The sequence below is a fragment of the Pseudopodoces humilis genome, chromosome 1 (assembly GCF_049639895.1).
Source record: "Pseudopodoces humilis isolate 2021_Gansu_Grassland_sample_001 chromosome 1, ASM4963989v1, whole genome shotgun sequence".
NCBI lineage: Eukaryota > Metazoa > Chordata > Aves > Passeriformes > Paridae > Pseudopodoces > Pseudopodoces humilis.
This window is the reverse complement of record NC_142200.1, coordinates 15,825,176-15,838,631: the sequence shown is the minus strand read 5'-3', so window position 1 is coordinate 15,838,631 and position 13,456 is coordinate 15,825,176. Positions and strand designations below refer to the sequence as shown.

General features: G+C 33.3%; 1 protein-coding gene across 3 annotated transcripts in view; it reads right to left on the bottom strand.

Annotated features, from left to right (window-relative positions):
• CSMD3 (CUB and Sushi multiple domains 3) overlaps positions 1-13,456 on the bottom strand; it is a 572,913-nt gene that overhangs the window by 227,122 nt on the left and 332,335 nt on the right. For all 3 annotated transcript variants that reach the window (XM_005516952.3, XM_005516953.3, XM_088051522.1), the window contains 3 exons: positions 12,289-12,427; positions 7,514-7,701; positions 4,881-5,069 (listed from right to left, as the gene is read on the bottom strand). In XM_005516952.3, the coding sequence (XP_005517009.1) occupies positions 4,881-5,069; positions 7,514-7,701; positions 12,289-12,427 (516 nt within the window). The remainder of the gene's footprint in view (positions 1-4,880; positions 5,070-7,513; positions 7,702-12,288; positions 12,428-13,456) is intronic.

Below are 13,456 nucleotides of genomic sequence, written 5' to 3'. Positions count from 1 at the left end.
AAAAATTTCCAACTTTTTTCCGTAAGTCCAGTTTGTTGTAAGTATACATAATTGAAAACTACTTAGTTTTCAGGGGTAATGGGAGGAGAAAACACACAATTATAATTGATTGGTAATAACAATTAGCTTTAGATTTCAAGCATCATCAAAGACTAATAACATATGCTAGTTTAGAAAGAACTGCTGAGGAAAAAAAAAAGAAAAATCTATTTATATGGAAATATGTTTATGTATATATAAGTCTAAATACAAATATATATATATGCACAAACACAGAGGCCTCATTACATTCATTTGTTTAATTGACTCTAACTTCCAACTAAAAATGTAATTCTGAGATGATTTTCATTTATTGTGCAATTGGGTAATAAAAGTGGCGTATAAAATAGATTTTAAAATTATTGAAACAGTGAATTAGAGTTTGAATCTTATGTACTGTGCTTCATAGACCAAGAAACTTCAGCATTTGTCTTCCCTAATTATAGAAAACATAATGTATCTTAAAATGGGATGTAGTTCAGTAGGGGTAAATAAATAAGGATATGGATATCAAATTAACATACTCAGCTTCAAGTAAGTAACCTTGGATTTGAGTTATATTACACAAGAGATTAATTTACTATAAACTAGTGTAGCCTAGATTACTCACAATATAAACTTGCATTTTGACCTTCTCATTTAAATCTAAAATAGACCAGACATGCTCTCCATTTCCACTTCTGGCCTCTACTACACTGAGTATTTGAAGCAGGTTTTTTAACAGCTGTATTTTAATGGAATTATTATTTTTATTTTAGAGTTGTCAACAGAAAGAACATAACACTTCTGTATTATTCCCTGCATACCTTCCTCATGTACTGCATATTTGCAGTCAATGTCATATTTGCTAATTCATTTGGACATCTAGTGGTTTCCAATATAAACATTAAAGGGTTTTTATCTTGCTTGAATTATTTTCATTCTATTTATTAATTTTCTTAAGTAAATGAAGATCAGGGGGAATGGCAATATTTATTTTTAATTCAAATAATTAATAAGAATTATCTATTAGCATTCAATTTCATGTTATGATGAAGGGAATAAAAAGCACTTTACACACTTAAGTAGATATCTAACTTTTACATTAATTTTCCTGTAATTTTTTATGCGATTACTACAGTAATTCATATACTGGGTAGAAAAGAGTTCCTCACATATATTCAAAGCTTAAAAGCAAAATTCTCTTATAGTATTCATACAGGAAGGACATTATAAGATATAATTTGGTCTTTTTAGTTAAGCACTGGGTGGTGATTACTGCTAAATTCAGGCTTTCCAGATACATAGGTAAAAAATGAATCATATGCAGTTAGTAGATGGAAATGGGATAGATGCAAGCAGTGTTTTCTCAGGAAGTTCATAACCCTCTATTTTACTCTTTTTATGTGATGTTTATCTGTGCAATGTCAAACACATCATGAAAAATTTAGTTTACAGTCCTTAAGAGAACAGAATTACAGTCAACACCATGTTCTACTGAGGAGGAACTTGCTTTAAGAAGTCTAAAATTTTTCCTTTTGTAGTCACTTCTCCAAACCACACCCACTCAGGAGTTGCCCTGACCTAGCTGCACAATTACCATGGTCTGTCTCCACATCACTACACGATGTAATTATAAAAAAAGGAGATGCAATTATAAAAAAAAACAATCAAAAGAGAATTTGTCTCCTCAGAAACCATCAGATTAACATTCTGAATGCACAGTAATAGTGACTGATGTGTTTATTAGTGGTATGATTAATACAAATCCATACTTATAGTTTATGCAAGCAACAGCCCATTTAGCAAATGCCTTTGCCTGGGGTGCAAGGACTCTTGATTGTTTTAAAACCATTCCACCAGAGAAGAACTTCACCAATGAAATTAAAATTGCATCAACCATAAACTGATTAAATTTAGTAGAATAAATGTACTCAATCCTACCTTTACAACATATTTATTGAATGGACCTTTGCCAGTTAGCAATGAGCTCTGGAGAAAAAGAAACCTCATATACCTAATGAATTGCATGCTAGTTCAGCATCTTTAGGAAGAAATTGATCACAATATATAAGTTTATTTCACAACAGAGCACAGTATTCATAGGGAGTGTGCTTATACTGTTCGTTTTACACATTAACCATCTAGTGCCTATCACCATTAGAAAACATATCTTAGTTTTGTCATCTATTCAACAAAATGTAGTCCCTATGGCTACAAACTGTGGGAGCCCTGCAATTCTTCACTGCAAGAACCTGAGATGAAGAATATTTTAGAAAATGGGCTTGCAGAACTACAGAGGGCCATTTTCAGCAAAGTGATTATAGACATCCCTTTCTACCATCACAGATTTTGAGTATTATCATACACTGATACCTTCAACCTCCTGAAATATAAAAAACCAAATCATTTTCTAAGTAAACAATCTGAAGTCCAAGGAGGGCCTATGTCTTGGAGTTACTTTACCTTTAAGAAAGTTTAAGTTGCTGGGAACTGCCTGGAGTCTTTTCTCCTGACCAATTATCGGTCATTGCTGAGAATTGACAGCAGTTTAGGCCATTGAAAAGTGGGATCAACTTGTGAACCCTACCTTAAAGTGTAAAACCAGAGCTCTCTTGGTTCTCTTTGTTTCCTGGCTGTGGGTGGCAGAGCTTCAGGCCTCCCGTTCCCTGCCCAGGCCATGCGGCCGGGCGGGGACTGGGCTGGGCCCAGCGTCTCCCGGCCGGGAGATGCGGGCCCTGCGGAAGGTTTTCTCCAGGCTCTGGCCGGGCCGGGCCGAGCCGATCTCTGGCTCGGCTGCAGGTTTTTGCTGTAACTAAATTCACTAGAAACTGCTGAGTGAAGAAAGAGAGAGGCTCTAGACCTGCAGCGGGCTGGGCGCGGCGACTACACTCTCCAGGGCAGCCATGAGGAACTTACCATCGCAGACGGCTCCAGCTCCTGCACCGGCCGGGGCCACAGAACTACCTACAACAGCCTGGGCAAGATTTTAACTCTTTCATTACCCAGATGAGACTTGCGGATTAATCTTTTTATCCAGACAGAGAAAAGAGAGTGATCAACAGGAAAAGAGACTTTATAAACTACCAGTGACAGGAAAGAAAAGAAGCTTCAGAAAAGGTAGAGAATTAAGAAGATGCTTTAATTAAGCTGAAATATCTTTCTGTTAAAACTATGGAAATGGACAATAAGGTCTTGAAAACACTCCTTTAATTCATGACAGTAAATAGGGAGGAATAGAGTGTTCAAAGTGTAAATTTTGAGTAAAAAAGTAGAGTAATTATGGTACAGTGAAGTGCTGGAAGATTTGAAGCCTTGAGAGGCAATGAGAAAACTGTTTTTCTAGTGAAGCTCACAGAAACAGATGAAGAAGACTTTTTGCCTTTGAATAACTTATCCTTAAAAATCCCATCCCTAGACTCATGGCCCATACACACTTGGGAGTGATGTGAAAATGGGAGGAGTGGGCTCTAATAACAGCAGCTCTGGGCAGCTAACATTAGAGCAATGGAAAACTATAACAAAAATAGTTTTTCTTGTGAGAAACTCCATAAATTAACAGGAAGAAACTTCTATTTCTCTATAAAGACTGGTGAAAAGACTGTAGCAAGAATTGGGACTGTTTTAACCATCAAAGTTCCAAAGTTTTTGTCTCTTGTCATGTGAACAAGGGAATAGTGGGTAGACAGGGGATGAAAAGGTTTTTCTGGAAGTTTATTCTGGTGTTCTTATTGTAGTTTGTCAATAAACTTTCTTTTTTTTCCTTTTAAGTTTTATGCCTGTTTTGCTCTTGTTCTAATCCATATCTCACAGCAAGAAATAAGTAATTTTCTTAGTTATTGGTTTAAAACCACGACAGCCTACCATTTTCTAAAGAAAGTAATACAGTGGCAATGAATAGTCTTTCATACGACAAATCGCACATGATTCAGTCAGCTTCTTCATCAGTCTTCATTCAAAATTTCAGGCAAAATTAGTGTCCTCACTAAGAACTGTATTAGAAAAATACATTATCATGTACATTCTGTAGCTCACAAAAGTTCAGGAGACTTTCTCTGGTTAAATACTACCCTAGAATTAAATGGTTATAATATTCCTGAAAACATTTTTAACATCAAAAACATGTACCGTGCTCCAAGGAGGGAAACTGTTTTAAGAAGTAAACATCTCAAATAATGTAATTGAATAAACATTTCAATCTATTTTCTTAATACAACATATAACTGATATGACCCCAACTGGGAAAGCATTAAAATGAACAATTCAGAATACAAGAGATCACTGAAAATGTTAGATAATTTTTTAGATTTAATGATATGGTGGAGACCTGTTACTCTATCCCACTTCTGTCTTTTTTAATAATGATCACATATAATGTGGTCCTACTAAATTTCCACAGTGACTGAAGGGTGTCAAGCTCTGTTAACAAACTAGAAACAGAGTGATCATCATGAAACAGGAATAAATGAAGTTTTTGAGTCAGGTGCAAATAATTCAATGTGTTGAATATCAGCAATCTGTGTCCATAGATGGATATCCAAACACAAATATTTTTAAGCTGTAATAAGTGTTTTACAAACAGATATACACAAACTTTACAATCAGTTAGCTCACAGTTACATAAATTCAGATAAACATACCTTCAGTAATTTGCAGGACTAAATAACTATATATCATTCTCATATTTTACGATCATATGTCTTATCACAGAGATATATGACATTTATTTCCTTTAACTATTCTTTATCTTTCCTAAAAGTACAGGTTTTAAAGGCTCTGGCATGTAACTCATTTTGACTAATAATCGTTTGGCAAAACTTGTATATTTTAAGGTACTCTGTGTTAAATCCATTCATCCTTACCATCACAAGTTGGGAGTGGGTGACTCCACCAGTGATTTTTTTCACATAGTAAAGGCTCCTCATGACTCAGCCTATAACCTGGATCACAACTAAATGAGACAGTGGAACCTATAGAGAAGTCATGTCCATAACGACGTCCATGCACTGGTATGCCAGGATCCAAGCAAGAGTAAGTATTAACAGTTACACCTAGATAAAAAAAAAATAAAAAAATATATATATATTTTTAAAACTAATTTAAATATGTGAGGTGAAAGCTTCATTATCACACATTTACAGTGAATTATCTTTCCACTATTCTTCTCCGTGATACCATTAAAAGATACTATGGATTACAGTTTGAACCCTGCCACTGTTGTAGAGAAAAATAAGAAAAATATCCCATAATTTACAGGATATTTAGTTTGATCCTGTCTCAGTAAGATCAGATGATGTACCTGATGCTGATATTAAAAAGCTTTGATGATAACTCAAAATTCTGATTTTCACCTTTATTTTTTCCTTATCAAAATTTGATAGCATAGCTGAATTTAATCACATTTCTTTTGATATTTATATTTTAAATAATTACATAGATCAATTATTTACATAAATCACACTCATACCTTGTGTTATTTGATATGAGATATTGAGAAGATAAAGATTAGCAGAAAAGAGTAAAGAGAAATTGACTAGATAAAGGGAATTTCAATGTGTGCAAAAAATTAAACCTTTTAGGTTATTTCTCAGTGAGATGTTCATATACAAAGCTCATATAAAGAAGTTCATTGTAATATAATCATGAAAAAACTCCAGCCTTCTACGAAGTTAGTAAACTGTTAGAAGTGTAAGATTTTTTTATGGGTGTTATTCCTTTTATTCCTACACAGAAAGAAAGTCATAAAAAAATTCCTTCCTTACAAAGTAATTCATTGTGGAGAGACACAAAGAAATTCATTGTGGAGAGATACAGTCAGCGTAAAAGTTAAGAACATATAAAAGATCTTTGCTTTCAATACAATATTTGAAGGGAGAAAAAATGATGAATAGGAGACCACTAATCCTTATTATTTGTATTCCCAAAAAGGAAAACAGAATTGGATTGTATTGGATAACACAAGATCAGAAACCAGTAAGAATTAAAAATAAAATGAATACAAGACTTCTGTGTATAAATAGGGGCTATTAAACAGAAAAGAAAATATGGAAAATTGTTTATTTTGTGTACTAGTGGTAAGAATACATATTTTGCATGCTCTCTGATAGTATAAATTTAGCTTTTATTCTCCACCAGTGTGGAGAACTGTGGGGTGTGGGTTAGTTTCACAAAAAATAGGATTTTATAACAAAATTCATGAATTTATTTATAGGGATATTTCAAGTTTCCAGCTTTATTAATTGAAACTGTTTATTATTTTTAGCAGTTTCAGATTTTCTCTTTTTGCTGTTCACTTCCCAAAGTACAATTTCTACCATTTAACATTATTCAGTCTTTCTATGAATTTAGTGTCTTGGCTGGCAATCAGTCTAGCTTTCCTGATGTGTCCAGACAGCCTTCCTTTAAACTTCAGAATGGATGAAAACTTTAAAAAGTCATGACTTGTTAATAATGCAGAAGGTGATACAAATAGAAGTTTGTGGGTGAATGATAGAACAGGTAATAATTTTGGCATATTGGTATTTTTTTTCAATAAACAAAATAACAAAATACACAAAAATCCCAAATTTAACATTCAATGAAATACAAATTAATCCAAATTTTATCTGGCAATATCACCCCCATGCATATTAGACTTAGTATCCTTTCTGTGGCCAGGAATAGTGAAAATTGCAAAACATAATCATAAAAATTAAGAACATCATGGAAAATTTTTGGTGGCAATGCCAACAAGTAGAAGTCCAAACAATGTGTCTATGACTTTTATTAAGCAAATAAGATAGTAATTACAGTAAAAATATTATTTCTCATGTAAGTAGGAATTATTACAACAGAAGTTATATTTAGAGAGACAGAATGTAAATTGAATTATAGTATTTCAACATAGGAATTTTAATAATTCATAAGGTAAGAAATCATACACATACTTTATACAGCATAGTTTATATGACTATAATAAGGACAAAATAGTACTTCTATGTCAGAAAAAAAATCTTATAGGCAAGCTTTTAGAACCATAAAAATCCATAATCAACCAATTCCATTTCTTGATTTTCAGGTCATTATGTAAATTGCATTCCCCCTACCTTCAGTTACAGCTGCAGGTACATCAATCAGAACTAATTCAGTTCTAACTAATAACTAATTTAGTTATTTTCTTACATTTTCAAAGAATTTCTTTTTCACAATCTTCCTGATCTCATGCTGTTTTACAGCAACAAAAATGCATTGTATATAATATAAGAATATTAAGACATAAAAGTAGCCTCCATAAGAAAGGCATTTTCTTCTCGTTCTTATCTTTTGATTCTTAAAGCACAGAGCAGTACATCAATGACATTTAATATATGTAAAATTAGTGGTCATCCCTTTTGCAGTTTAACATCTTTCTCAGATCAGAAAGTAACAGGAATTTACCCACGATGACATCTGTACATGACTGGGGTAAGCATTGAGGGTGAGGGGAAATCAAATAATACAACACAGAAGTACTTACTTTCATAGTGAATTTTGAATCCATTGTTAGAACGACTGTTATCAGTTGTAAAGAGAAGATACATGAAATTGCTACTGCTAAACAGAAACTGTGGGACCTGTGTGCCATTGTAAGAACCCAGAAGTGGAGATAATAGGTTTGGTCCATCATGAACTTCCAAAACATCATAATTAAGTTCAGTCTGAAATCTGGAATTGTGGAAACACACAGAGGTACAAGTTTTAGAGACAGTTAAAACAAATTCAATAAACCCATATGTTCAAACTATGCACCTTTCCTGATAATAGTTTCTCTCTGAATATCTATTTTTCAATATCAATGCAATAATATTAATTATCCAACATAATTCTTAAAATCATAAAATTTCAGTTTAGTTCTTTAGAAAGATGAGAAATAAATTTAAACTCTTTGAACTGCTTGGTATGGCAGGAAATAAATTTAAATGCCTTGAGCTGGTTTGTATGGCAGGAAACAAAAGCTAGAAACAGTTTGTTAATAAAGATTAATATTACTTGCATATGCTATTTTATAACAACATTATTTTTCTTGTTTAAATAACTAACTAAATTATATGGAGGGTATGTTGATGCATTTGCCAAAAATATCATCAAAGTACTTTGTATCATCAAAGGCTCTTACTCTTGAGTTCCTATCTTACAATCATCTATAAGCAGGGATGGAATTACTTTACTCCAGTGGCTTTCTGCCAGCTGAGACTCAGTCCAAATTAGTGACAGAAGTTATTTGGAAAAAAACCCACAACTAAAAATCCTTTTTAGAAAGCACTAGAAAACAAAATGTCTGTTTAAATATAGCATGTGTGCTCTCCCTGGCAAGGAAAAACTGAGTGTGAAAGTGCTGCTAGATATCTCCTTGCTTGTTTTAGATGGTATCAGCAATTCCAAACACCTGTTTGGTATTTTGACAGTGGTTTATCTCTTCCTTGCTATGACAGACTTTAGATCAATCATACTGCTTTATAATGGACTCTGATGGATTACTGAAAAACCTTTTCAGAATTAAAAAGCAACAATTCACAGCAGGATCTTACAAGGACCCTTAGATAGTCCTAATTCTCACTCTGATTTACTTAGACACCTAATTCAGCTTTGTGAAAGCCATTCAAAGAAATGAGTGAGTAAAGCCAGTCTACTGAGGAACTTGATATTTCAGTATTTATGTCCCATAGGTCTGAGCCTAAAGATCTAAAGGAGTTTGGCAAAAAACAAGAAGAAAAACCCACAAAATACGTGTTTCCTTTAATGATGTTCTGCTCCCACTAAATAACGCAAGAGGACAAAACTAAAGTAATGGGGAGTTACAAATAGGATAATTCTAGAAGCCGGAAAATGAAAATCTTGGGTTTCTTGGAGTTCCCACAGTATCTCACAGTGACATGCTTCTTAAAAGCTACTAGGGAATAACATACAACATAGGAGAAATCTTGGAAACAGATAATTTAGTCTTGCTCAGCTTTCTTAGCACCTATATCAAAAGCATACTTGAGACAGAAAGTGTAAAAGCCACAGATCTTATAAATGTAATGCAACTACCAGGCCACTCAAGTCAAGTTGAAACTAAGTTGAATCTCCAAAGACATGAAGGAAATCCTCTCCAAAAACACTTAGGCTATATGTACCACCACAAACAGCAGAAAAATATGAAGACAAAAAAAATTAATCATCACCCATGAAAGAAAATGTGAGAATCATTTTTAAGTGAGATGAACCGACACAAATTTGAAGAGGGGATTATTTTCAATGCTTTTGCTTGGTCATTTGGCTCAAAAATTGGTCAATTTATATTTAATTTATAAATCTCATGCTTACATCAGTTTTTCCTTCAATTTATTTTCTCTTGATGCTCAACATATCTGCTATATTAACATACTTTTTTCCCTCTGGTGTGACAACAGTGTAGGGGCTTTTAGCAAAATGAATAAGAACTGGCCTGTGCTCATGTAAGACCCTTTCAATGTTCCTTTTTACCTAATTGATCAGTACTGTTAAATTAACCTGGATGTCTTCATTGCTAAGTGACATCTAACCTTATGGAGGACTCACAAGCAGACAGGAGTGAAACAAGTTTTAACACAGGAGATGCCACATACACTTTTTTTAGCAGGCCTTATTTGAATAGATAAAGGTGCCTGAATATTTATAACACACATCTTGGCTTCTGAGAGACACCCTTATCAACTCAGTGCAGTGTCAGGATTTCCTGCTGCACAGTATATGCTCAACAGACACACGTGACTAGTACTCCAATCAGTAGTTTGCTATCAGCATCTCTCACATTTAAATACTCATAATTAGGCTTCATGATAAACACTTCATTACAATCAAGAGTGGCACTGCCATTTCTCACTTCTCATTTCAATTGAGCCTAAAAAGATACTGATTTATAATAAAATATCAACAGATTATCTATCTTCATTATGCTTGTAGAACAGGAACAAACTTTTTCAAAAATACATGCACGATAATTTAACTATATATGAAAATATTTTTGCATGCTGAAAGCACAAAAGTTAATAGTAATTTTTATTTGCTTTGTGTGTAGATCTTCTTTTCTCATGTCTCTGTCTCCTTGGCACAAGAACACTTTAGCAGGCAGTCATGGAATACAGTACCTTGCTCTTATCCAATGTTGTAAGAGAGAAGATACAGGCATGTAGGAAGATTAAAAGGAAACTACAAGTGGGAAACTTAGAAAATCCAAAAATTATTTAAAAGTTATAGACAAGTACTATAATATTTTTTCCCTGTCCAAGAAATTCAAAATCTTTCAACAACCACATGTGTGGAAGTTTTGGTATTTGCACCAAAAAAGGCTTGAAAAGTATGTGTGCTTCTCAGGACAAAGTTGAAAGGCAAAGAACTCAGCAAAATATGAAGGTTTTTTTAATTATTTAGCAAAGTAATTTGGCTATAGTTTTAAAACTGTGTATTTCAAAAAAATTATCCTTTTCTCTTAAGAAAGTGCAGCTGAAAACTTGCAAGCAGAAGCAGCAAAAAAAGGGCAGCCAAGACTAAATGAGTCTTTAAAAAGCTAACGCATAAATGACTCAGAAGGTGAATTTAAACCATGTGAAAAATAATAAAGTCTAAGTAAAATCATAACAGTAGTTTACAAAATGTTTTCTTTCATTACACCATAAAGATTTATTTCATCATTTTATTTATAGAATAACATTTTCTTTTCATCCAGACATACAACTATATATATCTAAGTGCATCTGTGTGACATACAGAGCTGTATTTTTAAGTGTACTTCTGCACAGAAATACACAAGAGTACACATTTATCTGCGAGTAGGGCCTCTCTGGATTGCTGCATCTGAGCAATATGCGTACCAGACCAATTTCTGACAAGTGACAAGAGTGTCAAAAATGAGCAGCAATGGGAAAACAAAGTGTCAGAAAGAGGATAGGAGCTTTCTCTGTGATCTGAAGAGACCATGTCTTGTTCCTTTCTGTATTACTTACAAGAGTAATAGAGGTTGTGCAATTTTATAACAAGGCATTAATGTATTAACAAACAAAAACTGTATGCAAAAGAGTGTCAGATTTAGTAAAACTCAACTGCAAAGAAAGAAAATACAGCTGGCATTGTATTGCAAATATAAAGGCAAATGCTTTTTACTTTGAAATGACTGTCCACATCAAATATGTAGTTTAAATGAATTGCTGAATTAAAAATCAACTATTTGAAATTACAATTTTCATTCCAAAAAAATAAAAGAAGTTTCATCAGGAAGTTATTATTTTTTTTATTTTATTCTAATTGGCAAATTTGGTAAATCATTATTTTAAGTGATATGCTAGTGATTTTGGAAGACTAGCTTTCATGTGATGTTAAGGATAGAAAATAACTGAAGTGTACATATTATCTGTCTTGTGATTCTCTGTTTCTATTGTCCCATGAACACTTTATTAAAGGGTAAGCTATAGTACTAAAAAAATGGTTTTAAAAATCTTATCACGATGACAAATTTTGCAGAGAATATGAATTTCAACCCTTGCTAAAAAAACTTTCTGAAGTGTATTAAAATGAAGAAATACCTTCTTTTAAGTCAAGTGTGAGCAGGCCTAGTTAAAACATGCTGTATAAATATAAACTGAAAAGTACTTGGATGATATTTGTACACTATAATTTTCATCATCAATGAAAATCTCACTTTTTCCAGGATTGTCATCTATTTTTTTTTAATATTTAAAATTAAAAATAATCTAAAACATAAGAAGAGTTCTTTATTGCATTTTTTGTCTTGTTTTCTGATGAAGAGTTCAAATTAAATGCCACATATTGCTACCATGAGAAACGTCAGGTGCTTCAGCACATTTCAATCCTTTGAATAAGAAAGGGACTTTAGTAAGACATCAGTCTAGGAAGAGTGGAGTGCTGCAGTTATGTGGGGACACTAGAACGCCATCCTGAGAGCACACAGTCCTTTCACAACAATAGCTCAGCTGATATGATAATTAAATAGTCAGAGTGGGGAAATTATGACTGCATTTAATTTAGTTTTCACAGCTGATTCAGATTTTCAGGGTTAAAGATTATGTGATTTTGAGAGAAAAAAAAGAACTTAGCAATTATAATTCATCATACGCTGAAGATATCTGTGCTCTGAAGGAGCTTACAAAAGTTCTACGTGATAAAACAATTGCTTGATTTTAGAGATAATACAAATTAATGTTAAGATAAAGCTAATAACTCCTACTTCTTAGTAGAAACTGGAAAACATTAAATAAGAAAAACATTAGCCAAGACCTTTCGAATGTAATTTTGATAGAGTGTCCAGGTTCAGCTTCTATCACCCACTCACAATTCAAGGAATCTTTGTAATACCCTGGCCAACCTGGAGAGAGGATTACTCCACTTGGAGATGAAAAATGCCCACCACATGGAGCTAAAAATGAAACAAAGAGAAAGGTAAATAATACAGATTTATTAGATGCAATTCATATTTATCGCTTCCAATATAGAACAATTAGGATGAACAAATATTTAAAATCCAGTTGCAGGAAGATGCAATCACTTCAAATCTGACAGGCTCTGTGGTGTTCAGAGTTAGATGGAGATAACAGAGTTAAGACCTTAAAAAGATGAAATAAACTGTTCAATAATTCTGAAAAAAGGCTTTTTTCCTACTGTATTCTTATGTGTATAATACATTTTCTGCGTTAAAGAACATAAACAAAACATAATCTCTACAAACTCTCATCGCTTTTGCTTTTAATTGTGGGCAGAGAGACTTGAACTTGTTAAAGTTTCAGCTGAGTTTACAGCTAGAAATCAGTGAACTGTTACCATTGAATCCACTGTCATACCACATACATTTTTGGCATGTTGGCAATTCAAATTCCTTATTCATGAAAAAGACATACTTACCATTCTTACAAGATTAATTGATTTTTTTTTAATTGGAAAATATATATAATTATTGCAATATATACTTCTGCAAGCAGTACTCCTGTAGAGGGGAAAGATACCTGCCTCAGCCTGCTCAACAGCTTCCCAGGATACCACTGACCTTCTTTGCATCAAGGACACGTTTATCTTGGTGTCCACCAGGACACCCAGGACCTTTTCCATTTAGACAGAGAGCAGAAGCATGTTACTTTGCAGGAAGAGAAGACTGCACCATAGAGTTTCATAACACCATGGTTCCAGTCGCCTTTAAGCATACAAGGCTACTCCAAAATAAAAAAGCTATGTCACAGTTAGTGTCACAGCTAACTATGCATATCACTGTATATTGCAAAGAAGTTGGGAAGCTATTACTGAGCCGTTGACAAGCCAAAGTCTCCACTAAAAATGTGCAAAATATACAACATTTCCTGAAAAAAAAACATGGGTATTTTTAAAATTTCTGTTTGTGGTTATTTCACTAGCAGAGCCTGCAAAATATTTTGGTTGCTCATTTTGACAAAGTAGA